Below are 26,712 nucleotides of genomic sequence, written 5' to 3' on the forward strand. Positions count from 1 at the left end.
CATGTCACTTGGCCACAGTTGTTTGCAATTGCTTTGAAGAACTTTCTGGACAATTTGAGCAAATGATTTGGCCACCCAAGTCACCTGACATGCCTCCTGTCATACATATATAAGACATAATCAAGAGATCAATTCGTGCACAAAATCCTGCATTGACAACACTTTCACAAGTATGGACGGTTATTGAGGAAGTATAGCTGAATATTTTTGCAGGGGCTCTCAGCCATGTGTTGAATCCATGCCATGTTGAGTTGCTGCACTTTGGCGTGCAAAGTTAGGGCTGACATGATATTAGGAGCTATCCAATAACATTTGCCCTTTCAGAGCAAGTAGCCCTTTCATGAACTGGTAATTCAGAAAATCAGTTCATACTCTTACACAGAGTACATAAAAAGTGAATATTGTTATACATTCTGAATTTTTGTAATTGTATTGTGTACAAAAAAATAAATAAAAGACTTTAAAAACTAAAAACAAAGGAGATTTTTGTCTATGTGATTTATTATAACTTGAAGTCCCATGCTAGTGGCTTCAAAGTGGACAAAATAACAATTTTTATTCAAAATTTGCATCCTTACACAATTCCCTGGTGTACTCCAGATTAGGATGTATATCCAGTGCTCATACACATGTTGCCATTGTGGAGCAATTCCAGGTTTGCTAGTATTTTTTTGAACAGAAAATACAGTTGTGTTAATATTTGTTCTTAGCTGCTTCTCAGCTATAATAATAGTTCTTTATTTAGTGCAAAAAATAACTATCTATGTACACGTTTTGCTGATTAATTGTGGAACCACAACAAAACAAACTCACATGGTAGATGAATGAAACGACCAATGCTATCCTCAAAAATTAAACATAGCCTTACATTATGATCTGTGGAACACACAAATTAAATTAAACTAAACTTCAGTGCTCTGTGGCCTGCAGTTTAAAGGGTATTGAAGCTTATACCCATCATCTGTGTCTACATCCCAATAAGACACAGATTTTCTTTTGTGTGTGTAAGCCTCATGGTTCCAGATGAAATATTACTGTTTAACACATCATATTCAGGTAGTGCACCCATTTCTTCCTTTAAACGATGTAAGTTTCTTATAAAAAACCTAGAGAAAGTTTGTCCAGACTAAGTATAAAAATTAAACTTGGCTCACATTCAGATTTTTTAATGTTCAGAAATGTACAAAAAGTGATTTGATTGACATAATGAAACCTTCGCAATCATCTTCACGTGATTATGCCTTTAAAACTTCAAGTTACACATGATGAAACCTTTTTGAAATGACATCAATCTGTATTTATCACCAACTTTCATTACTTAACAATGCCCCTTACACTATTTTCCTGAACTGTGGGATTCATTCCAAATCCACTGTGCAAATACATCAGAGATATCACGAACAAATTCAGCAAATTTATTTCAGTATCTTTGTGAATTGAATGCTTCAGAGACTGATTTTCGTAATGAAAATGAGGTTGCTTCCATGTTTATGTGGCTTGTCTAGTGCACTCCTGTTATGTGGTTTATTACTGAATGTTTTCATACAGGGAGTGGCAAAAAGATCAGTTTTAAAGTACAAATAACACAAATGTTAAGAGTGATAAAAATGTTTTATTGGTAATTACAGAATGGTGCTAATGGAAATTAAAGAAAATAACATTGGAACAACAGATTTCATCAGTTTAAGATTTGAAGATGACGTCCTCCAAATGGTGCCCTTCTGTGATGAAACACTCTTCCAGTCTCGCACCAAAACTGTCAAAGATCTCCCCTAACATTGCAGGAGACTGGTTGGCGATTTCTTGAGTTATGACCACCTTAAGTTCACCCAGTGTGTGGGGCCTGTGTGTGTCGACTCTTAATTCAAGAAACCCCACAAGAAAAAAATCATGAACGCTTACATTAGGCAAGCGTACTGCCCATGCAATATCGCCGAAACATGAGATTACTCAGCCACAGAAAGTCCATCACCTCATTTGTCTGTATGGGCAGTTGAGCCTTCCTGCTGGAAACACATCCTACTGTACACTAAGCATTTTCTCCAAAGTTCAGGGATCAGGAAGCGTTGTAACATCACCAGATAACATTGCGAATTGACCGTAACAGTTTGACCACCCTCTTCAAAGAAGTATGGCCATATGACACAACTTTTTGTTACACCACACAGTGACCTTAGAACTATGCAGAAAACGTTCATCAGTTCTTTAGGATTTGTAGCTGACCAATAATGAAAGTTCTGTTTGTTTACATAACCATCCAGATGAAAATGCACCTCGTTGCTCGTCAAGAAAATTTTTTCATCTGTCATCAAATCAATCATATGCTCTGCAAATGCTTTTCACATTGCATAGCCATTGGGCTTTAACTGCTGAACAATAGCCATTTTGTATGGATGGACATGCAGATCAGACTGCAACATTCGTCCTACTGGGCGGTCAGACATATGGAAAGCAGCAGCTTGTTTACGGGTTAGCTGCCGAGGACTGACTTCGCCAGCTTCTCTTACTCTATCAATATTCTATGGCATCCAGCCTGATACTGGACAGCCTGTTGACTCCCGTTTCAATGCTGAACCAGTAGCTATGAAGTTACTCAACCACAGCATAATTGTGTTGCATGTTGCAACATTTCCTCATGGATCTAAATTAAAACGCCTACAGAACTGCCGCTGCACAGCAACACAGGAATCGCTATTTTTAAAAAGTACCTTGACAACAAACGCACAAAGCTCAGCTGATCACTACTCCTGGCTACTAAAAATGTCCATCTGTAGGCTCTGAAATTTGCCATTCCTCACCACCCCACACCATCCATTCGCTCATCACGCCGCAGCAAAAACCATCTGATTATTTTGTGGCTCCTTATACTTTCTTGAGTCACTTTCTATTTTGGAGCCATTAGTGGAATGACTCATTTTAAGAAGTGGTTCTCCAAGAAGTTTAATAAATATGGCATGATAAAAAAATCCACACATTCATTGGCTACATTTATAAAATATCCCCTTTCTGATACACACAGTTCCTTTCTACTTTTGTTTCTTGCACCTCTCCCCCAAATCCCTGCCTCTCCCGCTCTTTAACCCCCACAATATTACGCCACAGTGGCATATATTCCTTAGCCACTGACTCCACATGTAATTTGATTGAACACTCTTACTCATACAACTCACTCAGTCCTATCCCATTGGGTTTGCCAATCTAAACCACGGTTAAAGGCGCTGCAGTGATTTGAACAATTAGCATGTTTGTAGTAGAGTGGACTTCAGATACATCTGCCAACATTGATTTAAGTTTTTGAAAAAAGAGAAAGAAAGAAAAAGAAAGAGATCTAAATTGGCTCAACTGAATGTAAAAATAATCTAACAGTGGAAATTCCAACAATGTAGGAAAGATAGACATGTTAAGTTGCAGACAGGCACAAGAAAAAGAAACACACACCATTCAATCACACAAGCCAACACTCCTCATGTATGCACGACTACAGACTGGCATCTCAGCCCAGAATGCACAAGAAGTGTTTCTCTTTCTTTTTCTGACAAAGGTTGTGGCTGAAAGCATATGTGTGAGTGTCTATTAAATGACTCCAAACTTAATGTGTAATGTTTACAGTAACTAGCAATCTGTCTTTTCCTACATTGTTGCTTGAATAACTACAACTGATCTCTTTTCTACCTCTTATCTGTTGCAACCCCTTTGCATGTGTACTTATTACTTGCATGCAAGCAGTTCAAATATTCTGCCTTCACCCATTCTCTTTCTTCTGTTGAATAACTTTTCTGTCTTTCTCTACTTCACATTCCCACCTGTTCAACGTTTTTAATCTGTAAAACTATAATGTATCTATAAGATGCTTTCTGTCTTGTTTATATTGTAGCTAATCACCTTACTCAATGTGTGATATTTTCAGGAGCACCAGCATTGCTTTTTAAGGATTTGTGTGTCCCAAGGGAAGTGGATGACAGTTCAACTTTAAGTGCAGACCTTTTTCTAAAGCCAGAGTACCTTGGTGCAGTGGACATTGCTGCTGAGTCAGCCAGACAAATGCTATTTGCACGTTGGACACATGCTGTTGTTGCACTTGTTCCTGAATTTTTAACTAGATTTGTAAGGTATGGATTTTATGTAATTGTACAGGTACTTGTAAGTTCTTGTAAGATAAAACTTATTCATGCATTTCCTGATGAACCATATATCATGAAAATTGCATTTTACTTCATTTCGTAGGATAAATGTCATCATTGATGTGTTGTGGGATCCCATTGGCACAGTTATCAATAGAGCAACATGTATGAGTCCTATTTCTCATATCTTATCTTCATGGTCCTTACATGTAGTGTATGTTGGCAGCAGTAGAATTGTTCGACAGTCAGCTTCAAATGCCAGATATCTAAATTTTCTCAATAATGTTTCTTGAAAAGAACATTGCCTTCCCTCCAGAGATTCCCATTTTAGTTCCCGAAACATCTCCATAACACTTGCATGGTGTTTGAACCTACTGGTAACAAATTTAACTACTTCGATTACTTCATTCAGTCTGACCTGGTACAGTTCTCAAACACTCAAGCAGTACTCAAGAATAGTTCGCACCAGCATCCTATATGCAGTCTCCTTTGCATGTGAACCACTCTTTCCTAAAATTCTGCCAGTAAAGTGAAGCTGACCATTTGCCTTCCCCACCACAGTTCTCACATACTTGTTCGACCTCATATCACTTTGTAGTGCTATTCCCAGATATTTAAATGACTTGACTGTGTCAAGCAGGGCACTAGTAATACCATATCTGAACATTACAGGTTTGATCTTCCTACTCATCCGCATTAACTTAGATTTTTCCACGTTTAGGGCTAGCTGCCATTCGTCACACCAACTGGAAACTTCGTCTAAGTCGTCTTGTATCTTCGTACAGTCACTCAACTTTGACACCTTACCATTCACCACATCATCATCAGCAAACAACTGCAGATTGTTGCCCACCCAGTCAGCCAAATCATCTATGTATATGGATAACAACAACAGTCATATCACACTTCCCTGGAGCACTCCTGATGATACCCTTGTCTCTAAAGAACGCTTGCCACTGAGGGCAACATACTGGGTTGTATTATTTAAGAATTTTTAACCAATCACATGTCCGTGAACTTATTTCATATGCTTGTACCTTCAGAAACAGCCTGTAATGGGACATTGTGTCAAATGCTTTGTGGAAATATAGAATCTGCCTGTTGCCCTTCATACGTAGTTCGCAGTATATCATGTGAGAAAAGGGCAAGTTGAGTTTTGCATGAGTGCTGCTTTCTAAAACCCTGCTGATTCATGCACATAAGTTTCTCAGTCTCAAGAAAGTTTATTATATACGAACTGAGAATATGTGCAAGGATTCTGCAGCAGACAGAAGTTAGGTATATTGGTCTGTAATTTTACGGGTCCATTCTTTTAACTTTCTTATACACTGGAGGCACCTGCACTTTTTTCCAGCCGCATGGGACTTTACAGTGGGCTGGAGATTCACGATAAATGCAAGCTAGGTAAGAGGCCAATGCTATAGAGTACTCCTTGTAAAATTGAACTGAGGTTCCATCTGGACCTGATGATTTATTTACTTTCAAATCTTTGTTTCTCTGTGCCGGGTATGCTTATTACTATGTTGTCCATACAGGAGCCTGTCCAATGGTCAAATGACAGTATGTCTGTACGGTTTTTCTGTGTGAAATTTAAAACTTCGGCTTTTGTTTCGCTATCTTCTGTTGCCACACCAGACTGGTCAACAAGGGAACTGAATAGATACCTTAATCTGCTGAGTGATTTTACATACAACCAGAATTTTCTCAAGTTCTCTGCCAGGTCTTTTTCTAAGGCATGACAGTGGTAGTTGCTGTATGATTTGCTCATAGATCTTTTCACAGACGCACAAATCTCTACTAACCTTCACTTGTCATCATTTTTGAAGTGAGAGTGCAAGAGCCTCTGCTTCCTCGGCATCCACCAAATTTCATTATTAAACCATGGTGGGTCTCTACCATTCTTTATCCACTTACTAGGCACATAAGTCTCCAGACAAAAATTTACAATTTGCTTAAACTTTGCCCATAATTCCTTTCCATTCATCTTACTGCAACTAAGTGATGCCAATTCACTGTCTGAGTGATAAGTTAATAACTGCTTATCTTCTCTATCTAGAAGAAACACCCTTGTAGCCTTCTTGACTGATTTATTAGCTTTTGTAATCATAGTTACTATAACGGCATCATAATCGCTAATCCTCGCTTCTATACTGACTTTTATATGAAGCTGAATAATGTTTGTGAATTTATTAGCTACTTTTTCTTCTGTGAATTTGCATTTGTGTACACACAGAATATGAAGTTACAGACATTTTATCTAGACTGACTTTAATTTTCATAGTGTGAACCCTCAGTTGTCTTATAGAAACAATGTGCATATGTCAGCAAGATGTAAAAATCTGAAGATAATGGAAGGTATCCACTATAAAGGGGTAAGACTGGCTGCTGGAGCCTACAGGACCACTGAGCCACCACTATCCATCCAGTTGGAACTCCTCATAAAGTGTTTGGCAGTTCTGGTCCAACACACAGTCACTCGTATTCCACCCGCTTAATTGCTCACCTGTGAAAATTCCATTCTCTAGTTACCCATGGATAATTATCCATATCATATCTTAGTGAAAACAGATCTAGTGTTACTTCAAATGGATCAGATTCCAGTTCTTGCAAAAGCATGGAGGTACCATTATTGACTCTTGAGGCCCAACATGAATGTGTATGTCCTTAAATATAAGAGGGATAGTACTCTGGCACTGATTAATAAAATGAGGATTTACAGTGTCTTCTGGCATCACTTCTGTAATGTAATAGTTTATATTCATGAGTGTAAGCAGAGGAGTTGCCTTGGCTGCTCCATAGATTTACCTTATAGTGCCTTCGAGAGCTGACTACTAGATGAATGTACAAAGATGTGCTGAAAAGTAAAGACTCTGATTTTTTTATATGAAAACTTTGAAAACTTTTAAAATAAAACCAATGTTATTGACATTCTACTTCTTTATTCTTGATGTCTGCATATTTATTTCTCAACATAGTCACCCTGGTGGGCAAACACATTTCTCCCAACGAGAGACCAGTTTATGCACTGCTTCATCACTATCAAAGTGAAGCCCCCAAAAGTGTTCTTTAAGTTGTGGGAACAGATGAAAATCAGATGGGGCCAAGTCGGGACTATATGGAGGATGATTGATGACATGAACCATTGTTGCAGATGTTGCAAAACTCGAGTGTGGCCTGGAACTGTTATGCTGAAGGAGAGGATCCTCCATGTCTAGATAAACTATTTGAATTCGTAACTCGATTACAGCAAGCTGTTACTCACACACTGACGTAGAACTTATATTACAGATCGCCATGTTACACATAACAATCCAGACTCCTGCAGTGGCAGTTGGTTGCAAATATGTAGACATGTAGAATAAAGACATAGAATGTTAATAACATTTGCTTACTTTAAAAAGCTTTAAAAGTTTTCATACAAAAAATTCAAAGGCAGCACACCCTTATATCATGTGGAATGCTGAGGTACATGCTGTCTTGAGGTCATGGGAAGAGATGAGATTTATTTAAATTACAAAATCTCTTTGCTCTTATTCTGAGAGTGCACTCTAAGGTGTACAGATCATGTATCCAGCAAAAAAATCTTTCTACAGGTCAGGAATGATGGCAGTCAAGTTTAGGATTGCTCTACACACTTAGGGTGTTTAGCAGTGTTCTGAGCACTCTGCTGTGAATGTCGTTGCCAGTGTGAGTGTTAAATATGATTATAGTGAGTTACTTAGTAAATTTTTATTCCATTTGCTGTGATTTTTCACTGCTGGTGGTGGTAAATGACAAATTCTATATAAGCAAACAAGAGAGACAATTTACAGGGTACATACGTTCTTCGAGTGCAAGATACGTGTACGTGCCCACCACAACTGGCCCTTGGAACCAGTAACACTGCCTTGAATTGTGCAACCCGCCATTTTTCATGAATCAAACTAAAGTGGATCTGGAACACAGCACACACCCCTTTGTGTACTCTAAGTAGGAAGGATATGATACTCTTTAAAGTATACGAAGTCATATAGGAATTTGGATGGGGGGGGGGGGGGGGAGATAGCAGTCAAGGAGATATGCGTGATAGCTGCTTAATAACTACTGTGGCAAATTGTAAAGTACACCTACGTGCGGTGTTCACCGGGTCATGCAAATGAGAGATGAGAACCTGAAGAAGTCAGTAGAAACAACCCCTTATCAAAGTGTAGTTCTTTACAGCCTCTGAGACAAAATGGAATCCTGTTAAGTTGCCTGGGCACTGCCCTTTGACACAGGGTCCCACCTGTGTGTTGCATGAATGAGATAATAACCAGCTATTGGTCGTTTGTCTCTTCTCACCAAAGTGTTGGGAGGGAGCGATTAAAATGTTGCAGCCTAGCTTTAGTTGTGCTGTACTGACACTGATAACTGCCCTGTCATATCCATTTTAAAACAAATGACATAAAATGAAAGAAACTACCATAAAATGAGGATACTTCAACCATTGGGGTAACACAAGCCATTTTGCTGGGCAATCTTTAAATGCTGCTATTGGCATCATTGTCGTGAGCTTGGAAGGTTTTGTTGTTGCTGTTGTGTGTGTAAGTTTTTCTCTACGTCTTGGAAAATAGGTTGACAATTGAAGGTAAATTTACATAATCACTTTTCTTCCAGATAAATTTTAGCACCGTTTTATGTCCATCAAAACTTTTCTTGCTGTAATGGTGTTCCACAACAAATTTTAATGCCACCACTTTCCAACATAACCTCAAACAATACTTTAACTCTTTTGCTACTTCACAACATTTGTTTCCAAAACCGTTCTTTTTTAGTGTTGAAAAGTTTGCAGTCATGTCATATATGGGCAACATATGCTACCTGCAAAAGAGTGGTTTTTGTTACCCCATGCTATAGAGTATAAATCTAAAAGAAATAATTGCCGTATTGTCACTTATTTTAATTTTATGAAACAGTATGGTCCAAAAGTATCAAAGACATGTTGACGTTTGAAAATATTAAGATTATACCAAAGGTAGATTTAAAAAGCTGTAAAAGCAATGGAGAATGGTCTTGCATTTAGGCAGGCTTCTGAAAATTCTCCATTGAAGAGTAAACTGTGTGAGGGTGGATGGAAATTGGGGATCCCCGTTAGTAGTGTTTAATATCGGGTTGGTTGTCGAAGGCCTATCTTGACTGAACTGGATGGAATGAATAGTGATTTAAAGACAAAATGCCAAGCCCTGATTTTGCTGAAGGATTCATAAAGAGACACAATACCACCCTTACTAATTGTTTGCACCAAAATATTAAGACAACTGGGAAGCTGTGAGCAAATAAACAATGAACAGTTAGTTTGATGAAGCTCATAGTCTAGCTCTTGGACCTTGACTGATGCACGATAGTGAATTATGATGAAACAAACAGGGCAAATGACCACCAAAAAGGGGGGGGGGGGGGGGGATTGCAGTTAGAAAAGACACATGCCATCCTGAAGTCATTAGTGATTACTCGAAGTTTTTAAGCACATCAGTTACGTTTTTGAGAAGTGCTGATGGAATCCTACTTTCTTCTTATATCACTTTTAAGGCAGGAAATCTGTATTACATATAGACCAAAAATTACCAAAGGGTGCTGTCTATAAAAGATTAAGAGTTGACAATTTATCCTAGAAATACATGAAGACTTGTACTTGAATATAGCAGTTCTGTGTTTTCGACAAGAAGGTTGTTAAGATTCTGGTGGGGGATAACCTGGCAAGCCACTTATCATCACATATCACTGAAGAATGCAAGAAAAACATCAAGTTTGTGCTGCCACCCCCATATAGTGCACACTACACACTGTACACAACCACTAAATGTAGCTTTCTTTTGGCCATTGTAACAAAAGTGACATGACATTTTACATGAATTGAAAAATAAGAATTGTGACACTATGTTTAAAGACAAGTTCCCTCAACTTCTGATGAATTGTGTTGTTGGGTTAGGTGAAGAAACCATCAAGAACAACTTGAAGTTTGGTTTTAAAGCAGCAGGGGTTGTGCCTCTAGACTGGAAACATTTTCTGAAGAGGCCTCCAGGTAGTAAATTAGAACTATATGAAAATTTTTGTTCTAGCAATAGTCATTTGAAGGTTTTCTACAAGAGAGCAGACCCAACCCGTCAAGTTACAGAATAAAAGCAAACTTCATATTCTAGCTGGAAGAGGCACTGAAGGAGTAGAAATTTTGGAAGCACAAGACTACAACTTTGCACCTAAAATAAGCATTTCAAGAAAGAGAAGTATAAATGCCCCCGTAACTCAGATTCAGGAGACAATATGTGGAGTTCTCTCTGCAGAATGCCAGTAATTCAGATTCAAGAGATGATAATGGGGAGTTTTTGCTGCAGTATTCTCATTCAGATCTAATTCTAAGTAATTTGTCTGATTCTTGTTTTAATATAGAAAAGGAATTCCTGCTGTGACAAAGGAAAGTAAAGTGCAAATATATGATGTTAAACCTGATGTTTGCGCTATTGGCACTCTTACAGTTGATGAAGAGACAAAATGGGAAATATTAAAAATCTGTTTTGCTATTGTAATAAAAATAAACCTGAGGAAGAAAGTGTAAGGGTGAAATTTTTTCAGAAAAGCTCCAAATCACTGGGAAAGGACTGTGTTCCCAATAGTGTATGATGAGATAGATGTGCAAATCTAAAATGTTGTCAGTGTTAAGCAGCCTATAACAGTTCATAGAAGATGCTATATATTCCCTTTTGCATTTAAAAAGTGAACTTTGTTGTTGTTGTTGTGGTCTTCAGTCCTGAACCTGGTTTGATGCAGCTCTCCATGCTACTCTATCCTGTGCAAGCTTCTTCATCTCCCAGTACCTACTGCAACCTACGTCCTTCTGAATCTGCTTAGTGGAGTCATCTCTTGGTCTCCCTCTACGATTTTTACCCTCCACATTGCCCTCCAATACTAAATTGGTGATCCCTTGATGCCTCAGAACATGTCCTACCAACCGATCCCTTCTTCTGGTCAAGTTGTGCCACAAACTTCTCTTCTCCCCAATCCGATTCAATACTTCCTCATTAGTTATGTGATCTACCCATCTAATCTTAAGCATTCTTCTGTAGCACCACATTTCGAAAGCTTCTATTCTCTTCTTGTCCAAACTATTTATCGTCCATGATTCACTTCCATACATGGCTACACTCCATACAAATACTTTCAGAAATGACTTCCTGACACTTAAATCTATACTCGATGTTAACAAACTTCTCTTCTTCAGAAACGCTTTCCTTGCCATTGCCAGTCTACATTTTATATCATCTCTACTTCGACCATCATCAGTTATTTTGCTCCCCAAATAGCAAAACTCCTTTACAACTTTATAAGTGTCTCACTTCCTAATCTAACTCCCTCAGCATCACCCGACTTAATTCGACTACATTCCATTTTCCTCGTTTTGCTTTTGTTGATGGTCATCTTATATCCTCCTTTCAAGACACTATCCATTCCGTTCAACTGCTCTTCCAAGTCCTTTGCTGTCTCTGACAGAATTACGATGTCATCGGCGAACCTCAAAGTTTTTATTTCTACTCCATGGATTTTAATACCTACTCCGAATTTTTCTTTTGTTTCCTTTACTGCTTGCTCAATATACAGATTGAATAACATCGGGGATAGGCTACAACCCTGTCTCACTCCCTTCCCCACCACTGCTTCCCTTTCATGTCCCTCGACTCTTATAACTGCCATCTGGTTTCTGTACAAATTGTAAATAGCCTTTCGCTCCCTGTATTTTACCCCTGCCACCTTCAGAATTTGAAAGAGAGTATTCCAGTCAACATTGTCAAAAGCTTTCTCTAAGTCTACAAATGCTAGAAACGTAGGTTTTCCTTTTCTTAATCTAGCTTCTAAGATAAGCCGTAGGGTCAGTATTGCCTCACGTGTTCCAACATTTCTACGGAATCCAAACTGATCTTCCCCGAGGTCGGCTTCTACCAGTTTTTCCATTCGTCTGTAAAGAACTCGCGTTAGTATTTTACAACTGTGACTTATTAAACTGATAGTTCGGTAATTTTCACATCTGTCAACACCAGCTTTCTTTGGGATTGGAATTATTATGTTCTTCCTGAAGTCTGAGGGTATTTCGCCTGTCTCATACATCTTGCTCACCAGATGGTAGAGTTTTGTCAGGACTGGCTCTCCCAAGGCCGTCAGTAGTTCCAATGGAATGTTGTCGACTCCGGGGGCCTTGTTTCGACTCAGGTCTTTCAGTGCTCTGTCAAACTCTTCACGCAGTATCGTATCTCCCATTTCATCTTCATCTATATCCTCTTCCATTTCCATAATATTGTCCTCAAGTACATCGCCCTTGTACAGACCCTCTATATACTCCTTCCACCTTTCTGCTTTCCCTTCTTTGGTTAGAACTGGGTTTCCATCTGAGCTCTTAATATTCATACAAGTGGTCCTCTTTTCTCCAAAGGTCTCTTTAATTTTCCTGTAGGCAGTATCTATCTTACCTCTAGTGAGATAAGCCTCTACATCCTTACATTTGTCCTCTAACCATCCCTGCTTAGCCATTTTGCACTTCCTGTCGATCTCATTTTTGAGACGTTTGTATTCCTTTTTGCCTGCTTCATTTACTGCATTTTTATATTTTCTCCTTTCATCAATTAAATTCAATATTTCTTCTGTTACCCAAGGATTTCTACTAGCCCTAGTCTTTTTACCCACTTGATCCTCTGCTGCCTTCACTACTTCATCCCTCAAAGCTACCCATTCTTCTTCTATTGTATTTCTTTCCCCCATTCCTGTCAATTGCTCCCTTATGCTCTCCCTGAAACTCCGTACAACGTCTGGTTCTTTTAGTTTATCCAGGTCCCATCTCCTTAAATTCCCACCTTTTTGCAGTTTCTTCAGTTTTAATCTACAGGTCATAACCAATAGATTGTGGTCAGAGTCCACATCTGCCCCTGGAAATGTCTTACAATTTAAAACCTGGTTCCTAAATCTCTGTCGTACCATTATATAATCTATCTGAAACCTGTCAGTATCTCCAGGCTTCTTCCATGTATACAGCCTTCTTTTATGATTCTTGAAGCAAGTGTTAGCTATGATTAAGTTGTGCTCTGTGCAAAATTCTACCAGGCAGCTTCCTCTTTCATTTCTTTGCCCCAGTCCATATTGACCTACTACGTTTCCTTCTCTCCCTTTTCCTACTACCGAATTCCAGTCACCCATGACTATTAAATTTTCGTCACCCTTCACTATCTGAATAATTTCTTTTATTTGATCATACATTTCTTCAATTTCTTCGTCATCTGCAGAGCTAGTTGGCATATAAACTTGTACTACTGTAGTAGGTGTGGGCTTCGTATCTATCTTGGCCACAATAATGCGTTCATTATGCTGTTTGTAGTAGCTTACCCGCATTCCTATTTTCCTATTCATTATTAAACCTACTCCTGCATTACCCCTATTTGATTTTGTGTTTATAACCCTGTAGTCACCTGACCAGAAGTCTTGTTCCTCTTGCCACCGAACTCCACTAATTCCCACTATATCTAACTTTAACCTATCCATTTCCCTTTTTAAATTTTCTAACCTACCTGCCCGATTAAGGGATCTGACATTCCACGCTCCGACCCGTAGAACGCCAGTTTTCTTTCTCCTGATAACGACATCCCCTTGAGTAGTCCCCGCCCGGAGATCTGAATGGGGGACTATTTTACCTCCGGAATATTTTACCCAAGAGGATGCCATCATCATTTAATCATACAGTAAAGCTGCATGCCCTCGGGAAAAATTACGGCTGTAGTTTCCCCTTGCTTTCAGCCGTTCGCAGTACCAGCACAGCAAGGCTGTTTTGGTTATTGTTACAAGGCCAGATCAGTCCATCATCCAGACTGTTGCCCCTGCAACTACTGAAAAGGCTGCTGCCCCTCTTCAGGAACCACACGTTTGTCTGACCTCTCAACAGATACCCCTCCGTTGTGGTTGCACCTATGGTACGGCTATCTGTATCGCTGAGGCACGCAAGCCTCCCCACCAGCGGCAAGGTCCATGGTTCATGGGGGGAAGTAAAGCCAAAATTGCAGCAAAAAAATCTTGAGCTTCATTTGTAATAAACTTGATCTGAAAAATGGCAGGTTCCTGGCAGTGATAGTCTTTGGAAGTTCCTTGGCTTTTTGTTGCCACCAGTTCGCTTTTTTTCAGTTTGACATTTCTGCTTCAGCCCTTGAAAGTGTGTTTTCATTTCCGCGGAGGATTGATCTGGAGCAAGAGATTGTTACGCATCCCACTTGACGCTTATGAGGTTCTTAATCTCTGCATTGTTGTCATCAAACCAGCAATTTTACTTCTTTGCATCAAAACCAATTACCTCCTCTGCAGTCTTCGCGATAATGTTTTTTAAGTCGTCCGGTTTTGTTTAACACCTGTTCTGTTAACTGTGGTATTTGTAAGTCAGTCCAAAAATGTGTCTTGCTAGAGAGCAAACAGTTTCATTCTACCGGCCATTTATATGGAATTTTCTCATGGAATGATTTGAGAAGTAGGATGTGGTTTACGATGGGTGAGGATCCCCAGAATGCTAAACAGGAGTTTGTGGTCAGTCCAGCAACAATCAACATTTCAAGCTGTTTCTGGGATCAGGACATCTTTCTTGACACTGTCGAGTGATGATATAGTCAATGAGATGCCAAAACTTGGAGCGTGGATGCCAGATGCCATTGACTTGCGGAGTTTTTATGTGGAATAAAATAATTATATGGGCCTGTTCGTTTGTCATCAGGAGCTCTGAAAGCTGCCAACAGTACAACAATCCTCACTGACAGTCAGGACATGTTGAATGCGGGAAAGACCATTTCAGCTTACTCTTAAACTGTATTTCTACTGCTGCTGATGACTTTCTCGAATGTGGGTCACAACATCCAGCACAAGATTGTGTGGCAGTCCCACTGACATTTCATGAATTCAGCTAGGTTCTAGTTAATATGAAACCAAGAAAGGCATAAGGACCTGACAACTTCTCTTTGGAGATCATTCAAAGTGGTGGCTTGCCTCTAAAAACCAGACTCTTCTCCCTGTTTCTTCCAATGCAGGAAACCTTTAAGGTACCAGCTGATATTAAGAGCTCCACAACTGTCACCAAATTTTTAAAAAGGCGACTGAAGCATATGCGGTAAACCATGGCATATCATTGCTGTCTGTGACTGGTAAAATTTTTACTAGCATTCTGTTGAATCACCTTCAGACTGCAGGAGAATTGCAGGGAACAACATAAGTCATTACCGTTTGTGTCCTGTGACCTAGATAAATTTCCATTAGTAATGGGCTTAAACGAGGATGTGTCCTCGCACCAAAGTTTTTTTCTATGTACCTAGCAGCCATTCTTAATGAGGCAACATCTATAAACAGTGTAGGAATAGAACTTAAATACAAATTTGACCGAGGGCTATTTAATCAGTCTGGACTGCACTCTAAAAGGTTCACAAGCCTCACTCGGGGAACTGAACTGCAGTATGCTGATAACAATGCTTCTCCACCCTGTGAGCCGCAACTGTATGTAAATTGTTTCAGTACTGCATACAAATGGTTTGGCTTGACCACACACACACACACACATACACACACACACGAAAAAAATGTACTACCACAGCCAGCTCTGAAACTGCTTTCCTGAATTTCAGTATCTCTATTTCCAGCACACTTTGGAATAATACATCATTTCCTCTATCTAGGAAAACTAATTGCTCATCGGAAAAGGACATCAAGCAAAGGATGGATGCCACACATGTTGCTTTTGAATGTCTCGTACACTGAGTCTCCCAGTCACTATGCACCAAACTGCTGGTGTGTCAAACAGTTGTTGTTTCTACCCTGCTCTGTGGTTGTGAAAGCTAGACAATATATCACCCTGATCTTGACAAACTAGAACACTTCAACCAACAGACACTTAGATGCATTATGAACATCAAATGGGATGACTTCTTATCAAATACTACTGTTCGTGAGAAGGCTAAGTATAGGGTGAAAGCCACCGTTATTGGTCATGTCCAGCAGATGAGAAACAACAGACTTCATCAATAAATTTTGTATAGTGAAGTTAGCACAGGTAGAAGGTCCCATGGTGCTCCTCTGAAGTGCTGCAAGAGCGTTTCAAAAAGAATGTAAAGAGTTTAAAAATTGACCCAAGTAATTGGTGCACTAGAGCAGAAGATCATTAACATTGGTGCACAGCTGCTTCAGCTGCTGTCTTACATTTTGAGCGGGAATGATTGAGGCAGGAGAATTAAAAACATCAGAGATGCAAATTTTGCCAGGCCTAGCCATGCCCCCCACCATCTGTTATGTGTAATGTATGTGGCCACATGTTTCATGCCAGGATTTGTCTGTTAAGCCATCAAAGGTATCTCCATACCTGAACTCTCATGCAGTTGTGGAAATGCAAGAGAAAAATGAAAACTTGGACGTGAATATCAGCTGCCACTGCCGACAGTATGAAAATTATAAAACTGTAATTGAGGAATGCCTTTTCAAAAGTTGATAAAGGCAAAAAAGTAAATATTTGAGGAAACATGTTTTTTAAACATCATACCCAAATACTAATTATGTAAATGAGGTAATGTAACATTTACACTGCTTTTGTATGCTTGATTCCGATTGTCTGTTTAATTTTTGTCAGTGTTCATTTTTTATATCAGAGTAGAGTGACAGGTTTTTTCAGAAGTCTGTAAATGCATAGATGAAAGTTAAAAGTTTTTTAATATTTGCAGTCAATGTGATTTTTTCAGTCTCTTTTTTCATCTTTAACATTAATCACAAAGAAAGCTTATTTATCGTTCTTTTGTATAGAAATACAATAGTGCACCACACTGTAACACATTAGTATAATAGTTTTTCATAAATGTTTGATAAGCAGAAATGCAAAATGCAACAGACGTCATTGAAATTCAACACATAATACTGGCAACAGCAGTACAAACTGGGAACCTACAGATCCTTTTCAACAATGTCCTCATAAACTCATCTGCTCCTTCTGGTACGTTAAAATTCATCATCAGTTTTAAGACATTTTTCCTCATCTCCTTGCTAATCGTATTCTTCTTTTCTTAAGTGGCTGCTTTCTTTACTGCCATGCTTCAGAGTCTGGATTTCCTTAACTCAACCTCTTCAGGACTTCCATTATAAGTGTCCAGTAATGACAACAATACCTTCTTCTTAGATTTTTTATAAACCAAAACTTGCTGAGCAGTCATTTTTAAGGGATCTTAGATCATAGGGCTTTTAGTGTACTGGACATGAGATCCTTTGCTTCCCAATATTTATTTAGTTTGTTTATGATGCCATGTTGTTCCAGCACTTTACAATATTCAGTCAGTGAAATAATATTTTTCTTTCTTTCCTTTTTTTTTTTTTCACTCAGTTATGAGGCATATGGTTGTGACCATTGAAAGGGAAATAATGTACCAGCTTATTAAATATACTGCTTTCTTCTGTAAAGACCGTTAGTGTGCCCATCATTACTATATTTTTATTTTGACTGGTACATGAATCAGAAAACCCTTCATTTGGTCTTTGTTTCCGGCCAAATATGAAAAGCAATCCTTTCCTTTCTTTGTGTTCAGGAATGAATCATAATGCATAAATTGTGTCTCCAAACCTGTCTTGAAAATGATATTTCACCTACAGAGAGCTTTGGTGTTGCCTGATTCTATTGCATAAAAAAAAAAAAATATTTTAACCTTATTTGAAAATATAATATAATGGGATAGATTTAAAAAAATCAACTCACAAAGCGGCAGCAAGAGAACACGTACATAAAGGAATTTAAATTTGCAAGGTTTTGGAGCCATGCTAAAATGCTGGGCTGAAGGAATTAATGTAAATTAAAGCAGGTGGGTGGCAAGAACCAAGGAAATGGTGTAACACTAGTTCCCACCTGTGGTGTTGAGAAACTAGTATTTGAGGGAAGAATCCAAATGGTGTGTGTAATGAAACAGGCAGTGAGGCCATGACTACAGCATGCTCTGCAACAGGATATTGTGTGTTGCCAGTATACACACTCTACCTATGCCCTTTAATCCTGACTGATATCTTGGTGGCAGTCATGCCAATGTAAGAGGCCAAATGTTGTTTACCTAACAGTTGATACATGACCCATGTCATTTCACAGGTGGCTTTCCCTTTGGTAGTATGTATTTTGTCAGTTACTGGGCTGTTACAGATGGTGCTAGGAGGGCACATAGGGCAAGTCTTACAGTGAGGATGGTCACGGGGTTAGGAACCCTAGGGTAAGGAAAAGGAAGCAGAAAGAGCATAGGATCTGACAGGGTATTGCAGAGATTTGGGGGGGGGGGGGGGGGGGGCAAAGGCTAATCTGGGTGTGGTTGGCAAAATGTCAGACAGAGTAGACCTTATTCCAGGGCAAGATTTTAGGAAGTCATAGCCTTGTCATAGTTGCTGATTAATACATTCGAGGCCAGGATAATACAGAGTGAGAAGATGTGTACTCCTGTGTAGCTCATCTTTGGTGAGGATGAGGTCAACTGCAAACTTCTGTTCACATTAAACCTACTAACAACAAAACTTACATTCTGTCAGTTTTCAACCTTTCCATGTCATATATTCCCTCCCATACAGCCTTGGCATTCTAGGCAAACGTTCTTGTTCAGATGCAGATTCTCTATGGCAATACACTGCCATTCTCATCTTAGCTTTCACTGGACCTAATTACCCCACAAGCCCAGTTCAAAAGCTGATTTCCAGGGCCATTAAATCCAATCCTAGTACTGCTGACTGCTGCAAAAAAACAACTTAGGAGTACACCTCTTGTCACTCAGTATTATTCTGGTCTTTAATGTATTAATCAGTTTCTTTGATAAGGCTATGACTTCCTAAAGTCATGCCCTGAAAAGAGGTCCATTCTGTCTAATATTTTGCCCGTCACACTTACAATAGCTTTCTGTCATCCTCCAAATCTCTGCGATATCCTGTCAGACCCTGTGCTCCTTCTGCACCTATTTCTGTATGGTATGTACCCCTTTGACTGTCCCCACTGTAAGACTTGCCCTATACACTCTCCTCCCACCACCTATACCAGCCCCATAATTGGCAAAACATATATCTGTGAGGCCCCATAGATTGTTTATGCAATGTTACGTAAACAATGTTCGGCCTTTTATATTGGCATGTCTACCACCAAGTTATCAGCTAAGATGAATGGGCATAGACAGAGAGTGTATACTGGTAACACACAATATCTCGTTGCGGGGCATGTTCCACCACACATGCCATCTGGATGCCCCCCCCCCCCCCCCCCCCCTCAATCAGACACCAGCTTTGTAGAACTCTGCAGCTGGTAACTGGTGTTACAACGTATGCTTGGTTCTCACCATCCACCTGGCTTTAATTTATGTCAGTTTCTTCAGTCACAGCATTTCCTCACAGTAACTACCCCTGTGTCCACTCCCTTTTAGTTTTCTATATCTTTCCTTTGCAGATTGGTCTATGTTTTCTGCTTCCTAGATCGATCACATGTAATGCACTTAGCTTTGTGCTCTTATTAACTCTTGCAACATGTTTTGTCAGTAATCTCAGACTTGCTTATTACCCTGGCTTCCACTTTTAAGCTCTCAGGTTTTCGAATCTTCCCCAGAGCAGTCTCCAACAAATCAGTGTTTGCTTCTCTTCCCACCCAGTATGTCTCCCCTGACCCAAGGTTCTGAGCAACTTTTTCAAGCTCTCCCTGTTTCCTAAACCTATCAGTCCTTTTCTTCACCCCTCTTCCTTCCCCTTCAACCCCTCCGCTAGAAGAAGGAGCCATTGACTCCAAAAGCTTGCAGATTTAAGTACCCTTATATGTGTTTTCACCGGTCGTGGCTTGGTTAGTAGAGTTTTTATCTATCCCATTACATTATATTTTTAATCACATTTGAATTTTCCTCCTTTGTTAAATTGCATAGAACTTTTTTGCATGTAGTTTGTGCAACTTGTGGTTTTTTATAAATTGGTTCTTTTACTTCAGATCTTGTTCCTTTTTTAATGTGAGTAGACCAGTCCTGCATGTTGAACATATACCTGCATTAGTAGTTTTATGTGACAAATTAAAGCAGTGATAGAAAGTATGTTTTTTAATTTGGTAAAGAGCTAGTTGGAAAGCCTGATGATTTCCTTATTTATTTATTTGTTTATTTATTTTGTTTAATTACTGAAATGTTTCCACTTTTAGATTGTATTCAGTTCGAATAGCAAATATCTCTTTTGGACATTTTCCTTGAATAGTGGTTCTCTCTACACCTGTTTATTTTGATGTCATTCTTTATAGCTTATTTAACTTCCTTATCTTTAGTTGTGCTGCAGTCCCGCTCTCAGTTTTCAGTCTATAATCTCGTGTTACATGAAATTTGGTGTTCAAATTTGAGTATCTGTCTTTGGACATCCGTGACGTTGCCTGAAATGTTGCGGCGCATACAACATTGGAACAGTATTCTTCCTTCCTGCCTCTATCTTTTGGTGATGTGATTATCATGTATTTTAGCAATAATTTATCTTTTTTCAGTTTGTTTAAGTGATGAAAAGTTGTGATATTGCTCTAAGTGAGATCAGCTGCTCTGCGTTCTTTCCTTCCTAAGACTTTTGGGTTTACTGATGTCTACTAGCCCCCATGAACAGCAATAGCTTCCATTTTCTTGTTCTTGTTGGACTTCTTGAATGCTTTCACTGTCGACCTGGACTTCGTACCACCTGAGCTCCCTGTTACATGTGTACCATTTCTGAATCACTTGTATTAACCTCCATCTAATAGTTCAACAGCTACTCGTTTAGCACAAACCTCCCTCTGACAAAACTGGCTTAAACTGAGTAATAATTAGGAGGTTATGTTGGTGTGTAAACCACTAATTTATTTCTAATGTTGGTTCTGATAGCAAGGGCTTAGCCACAGTTTATGTTTTTTGTATGTCCAAAACACACTTCTCACATTGTTATTGACTGTGATGTCCTCCATTGTTATTTGTGTCCTAAATTGTTGTTCTCCCTTCCAGGTTTCTCAGAAGCAAAGCGCAGTTTGTGTTTCTTGACTTTGGCTTTGACTATCTGAGAGCAAATATTGAATTTTGAAAGAACTCTTAGTCTTCATCAACCTATATCAACAGCAAATATTGGCTTTTGACCAGACCGTTTCAACAGGACAAACATAGCCACAACCTTGATTTGTAACTGGCTTCTGAAAAAAATCTCCTCAATTGTTTACAATTTCTTCATCATATTGCATGTTTAAGGCATTTGGTATGTGAGTTTAGCACTGCATATGAACAGCGTGTTACCCTAATCCCAGATCATTTGAACCAAACTTCAGTTTCCTAATCACAGTTACCATGAGCCAAACATTGATATCTAACTATTGGCCCTTGTAAGTCCACATCATGGGGTAACCAAAGCCACCTTGACTTTATTTTACAATTTCTGACATACGTTTGATAAAATTTCCTTGTATTTGAATATATAGTAGTATATCCAACTTTTAACTGAACCAGTTGCTCTCTAAAGTAAAGTACAGATGTTAAAGTTGAAGAATGGCTTGAGTAGTCCTGTTTTATGTTAGGTGTAGGAATAATTTTGAGGTACATATATCTTAGTCTTCCTTTTGACATTTCTACCCAATACACTAAGATTTTGTTTGTTGAAACAGCATTTAGCATTATTTTCTCCAAACTTTCAGAGTCGCTCTAATGTTGGAAACATGGATGATGTAGTTTATATCAGTTATTTGACAACCAAAATATCGTACATCGCTCTTTTATATTGAACTAGAGGATTCATATTGGATACTGCATTCACTATTAGAGGCTGTAGTTAAAGAGTTTTGAATATCTATAAAATCTATTCCTTTCAGTCTCCAACAATGGTTTATTCTCACTTTCATTCATTACACCATGTCATTCAGTAGATTTTCATTCCTTGCTGCAGAGTAGTTGTTTCCGGCTGCTGGCTGTGATTAGTGGAAAAGGTATTAAGCAGTTAGAGAATAAGTTCATTGAATGGATTTCCTTAGAGACCAGATTGTTGTGCTGTTTTAAAAGTTACTAATCATATATTTTGTAACTTTCAACTTGCTACAGTTACCAGTATATTATTTTTTGATTACATGTTGCAACAATGAAACTTCCTGATTTGAAAGGGACACAAGAAAGAGAGGCGTGAAAGACTGAAGGTGAGGATGGTATCATTTGAAGCAGTGGATGAGGAAATTTATTTACCATCTGCCGCGGTTGCTACAGTGCATTGACCAAAGGAGAAACACGTGTTTGTTGTAAAACCCTATGGTCTACTGCCCAGTTATGCCTGCACACCCACTGTCATCGTGACTGCACAGATATCGCTTCGCCGCACGCCCACCCCCCCCCCCCCCCCCCCCCCCCTTTCCACCACCCCACCCTCTCCCTTCGGCAGCGGAGCTGATCTCAAAAGTTTGTGTATACCGTATATTGTCCCAGCTAGTTAAGAACCATTCCGTGCCATTGAATCCTATTAAATCTGTTTGTAAAAAAGTTTATCAGCTTCCTTCAATAACCCTTGAATCCCTTGAATGTTCACAGATATTATTGTCTATGTACTAGCTGATTATGGAATTTAGTAAACACTGGGAATGTCTCATATATTTCTATTTTAGTGACACAGTTAAGTTCTTAAATTAATGAGAGATGGCATTAGTGGAGCAATGAAAGGAGAGTTGACCCTAGTGCGTATTGTTTCAGTATGATAACAGTCAATCTGTACTACATTCCTTTGTGTGCCTATCACCAAAGATATGTTTTCCCATGAAACTGTCCTTTGCCATTAATGTCCGATGTATTATAAAGATGTCTCTGGGCCTTATAATGTCTACGTTTCTCAATTCTCACAACACAATATTAATTATGGGTTCGAATCCTTTCAGTGTCTGTTCAGCACAAGTTTAGTCTTTTAACGGGCACTATTTTCCACATGTACGTTTATTAGCAGAATCACCTACACAAGAAGTGGCAAAGATACTAGTGTGATAAGGTCCAAACTATTTTCAGTCCCAATGCTCTTTAATAATTCGTATACAGCTAATAAACTCTTAATTCAACATAAAAGTTCCTGCATTGTCAGTAAATCTCTTCACAATGATAAGTATATGATCGTAGCTTTCGTTTAACACGTACAATCACCATACACTTGAATATCAGTGTTCGTACACCCAGTCACCTCTAATTGACTCACTCTCTGAATTTATCCCAAAATAATCTATTCTCCCCCACTCCAATGTCTAATCCATTTCTAAGAATGCAATTTAATTAGGCTTCTAATCCCAAAATTCCAACTACCACGGAAGAACTGTGAACACACTTGCCACTGGTGAAAACAAAAACTCAAGAGGCCTAACAATGTTGCGCATTGGTTTATATATTACATTCAAAACAAAACACAGATCTGTTAGATCTTCCTTGGATTTCCTTTGTACTACTTTGTTTACTCTATTTCGAATATCTACTCTTTGTAAAATTTTAACTAACTGTTACTCTGAAATACTACTACCGTTTTTTGGCCCTTAGGTCATTTTGTATTACAGAATTTAATCTAATACTCATTTCTGTATAACCACTTTCTAAAGAGTGGTTACATAGTTAATTGTCAGATTGCAGCATGCATCTCCTTGATGATGCCCAGCATGCTAGCAAGCAGCTGCCCTTCAACTTTCGAATGCTCTGTGAGGTGAATTCTTCATGGAGGCCTATGCTCCCATAGCTATGATGCAAGAACTCAGTGAATGCGATTTTGATGTTCAGCGTAATGCATGTGAAAATTTGCCTTCCTATGTGGTGCACACTGCAGAACTACATGAGAGGTTCCTTCACTCAGTACATGTAACTGTTCGGTGTGTTTTATTGACATTAGAGATCATTGTGCCTTACTTTTTTTCTAAGAAACCAAATGTACAATGATGAATTCCCAACTAGTTTTCAGTGTGATTGATAATTTATTTTGCCCAGTCTTTTAAAAAAATTATGTTGGGAATGTGTGTCTTCAGCAAGATGGCATACACCTTTTGTAGGAAACGTACTCTGTACACCTGGTCTCTTTGATGGACAATCTTCTGTGGCTGGTGCACTTGCCCAATTTAGCCCTTCGCGACTTTTCTTGTTTTTCAGTTTGGTATCTAAAATTCATTGTTTACACTGTACAGCCAAGGACCCTCATACACTTGAAGGTGAAAATTGACCAAAAAGTAGCTTGTGTGTTTCTTGTTATGCTAGAAACTGTCAGCCATAACTTCAGAAGTCAAGTAAATCAGTTTACTGACAATACATCACTTGCTGGATATCATATTTAAAAATATGTCATTTTAAATTGCTATTTATGTAGGGAAAGAATAATAAATTAAAACAATAAATATAATTTTCTTTGAAAACAGCAATTTTCATTGTTGCATCCTGTTGTATATATTTGTGTACAAACATCTGTGTATATGTGTATGTAAAATTAGCATTAATTTACAAAACATTTTGCAGGTTGAAGGTAGAACCAGTTGATGATACAAGGGGTCCAGTATCTGTGGAGGATTGTATGATTACTAAGTGTCTGCCACGTAGTTGGAAATGTTCCGGCAAACCTGTACTGCACACGTGGAATATGCGCAAGAAGGCTGCCACAAAACATAAATTAGATCCTAAACTCCCTATGATGGAGCGAGAAACACTGATTTCACAGCATCTAGAACAAGAGCCATCAGAAGTTGAAAATGCATCATTCATTGTCCGTATTATTGCTGGAAGCAAAAAGGAGTCTCTTCGCTGTTGCCTCATAGCACACACAGCAGATGCAGCTCTCTATCATATCATTGCCAGAAAGCTCCATTCACTTATTCCCCTGTGGTTAAATACTGCCTTTGTATCCAGAACTGCATTGAATTACATTCCTGACTTCTTGTCAACTAATACAGATGCAGGAAGTGCCTTGCCTGCTAATGCAATTGTATGTGGTAATACAGAAGAATCATCTGCTGCAGAGATAGTTCTGGAAAAAGGTAACACAGACAAACAAGATGATGATCTGTCCAGTTGAAGCATTCCATTCCAAGTGCTTCATAGCTTTAACAGTGCGATGAAAATTGAAAGTTGGCAGTACTCTCCTCATGGTTACCTCTCATCCACAGTGAAAACTAATTCTTTACAATTAAGTGGTATTTTCCATGCACAGGTGAGATGAGTAACATTGTGTCATGAATTTTACTCAGGACATTAACGACACTGCAACCATTGTAAGGAATAAATGAAAAAATTAAATTGGTCTGCATCAAAACTGTTTCCTTTGGAAATGCTGAAATCCCTTGTGAAACACAGCCTACATGTTTGTAAATAAATATTTGACTGGAAGCTATTTTTTATCAATATACACAAGCCATCTGTGTAATATTGAAAGCTAATTAAATTTCATTGTGTGTATTTGTTTATTTGAAAATTATTTATTAAATGTTCTAGCCACCTTCATATGGACATAGGCTCCAGTGTAGAACGTACTGACATGTGTTAGCAACATGGTTGGTGCAGATGAATTATTTAAGTAATTTTATTTGTGTGTTCTGTGGATTATAATTGCAAACTCTAATGCACGCGCCGACACACACACACACACACACACACACACACACACACACACACACACACACACACACACACCTGTCAGACCACATGATTCTGTGCGTCAAAGTGATCTGCACCCACAGTGGTCAACAACAGTTGTTTTTGGTCACATTTTGTGCACATTCAACAGCCACAGATGGTTTTTAAACGTTTTGAAAATTGGTGCCTTCAAAAATGGATGGAGGAAGTTGTGAATATTTCAGTTGAGTCAAGGCCACTTTAACATGTTTGAGAGAGAGCTTTAACATTTTCTGTGACCACAGGTACATTAAAAAAAGGGGGCTGGGCTGGAACTTAATCCTAGTCCCAGTCTTTCATCGTCACTACATTACCACCTGCACTGTTCGTACATATCTCATAAACTAAGTAAGTTTGAATTTATCAGTTATTTTCTTGCATAGCTTCAAAGCTCATACTAAACAGAAATTTCAAATTCATGCAATAAATGGAAATGAAAAGAGTCGTTGGTTGTCTAAATAGCTGGAGAAATTTTTATTCACACCCATATCTTTGCGCTTAATAAAAATATGGTTCCACTTTTAACCACTAACATGCCATTACCTCACATTTTATTGTAGCTGATCATATTACAGTAACATGGTTATCTATGCATTGCTGACCTCAAATAGCACAATTTTGTAGCATGGAACTTCTAATACATAAACCACCAAATAACACGCATAGGGTTCAGAGTGATTTAATTGGGGTTGGGGAGTAGCTTCAACGGTCTTCTGGCCAGTTTGATGTGACTTGCAATGAATTCCTTTCCCATGCCAACCACTTCATCTCGGAGTAGCACTTGCACTCAATGTCCTTAATTATTTGTTGGATATATTCCAGTTTCTGTCTTTCCCCATAGATTTTACTGTTTACAGTTCCCATGATGAGATGCCTTGATAGCTTGATATTTACTTCATTACAACATTGGTACTTTTCAAAGAAAATAGTTACCTAGGTGTTTAAATATT

At 38.7% G+C, this 26,712-nt stretch overlaps 1 protein-coding gene across 6 annotated transcripts in view; it reads left to right on the forward strand.

Moving 5' to 3' along the window:
- LOC126272100 (speckle targeted PIP5K1A-regulated poly(A) polymerase-like) overlaps positions 1-25,546 on the forward strand; it is a 192,614-nt gene extending 167,068 nt beyond the window's left edge. For all 6 annotated transcript variants that reach the window (XM_049974683.1, XM_049974680.1, XM_049974684.1 and 3 more), the window contains 2 exons: positions 3,908-4,109; positions 24,614-25,546. In XM_049974683.1, the coding sequence (XP_049830640.1) occupies positions 3,908-4,109; positions 24,614-25,166 (755 nt within the window). In that variant the 3' untranslated portion in view covers positions 25,167-25,546. The remainder of the gene's footprint in view (positions 1-3,907; positions 4,110-24,613) is intronic.
- The last annotated feature ends 1,166 nt before the right edge of the window (positions 25,547-26,712 follow it).

The sequence above is a fragment of the Schistocerca gregaria genome, chromosome 5 (genome assembly GCF_023897955.1).
Source record: "Schistocerca gregaria isolate iqSchGreg1 chromosome 5, iqSchGreg1.2, whole genome shotgun sequence".
Classification (NCBI taxonomy): Eukaryota; Metazoa; Arthropoda; class Insecta; order Orthoptera; family Acrididae; genus Schistocerca; species Schistocerca gregaria.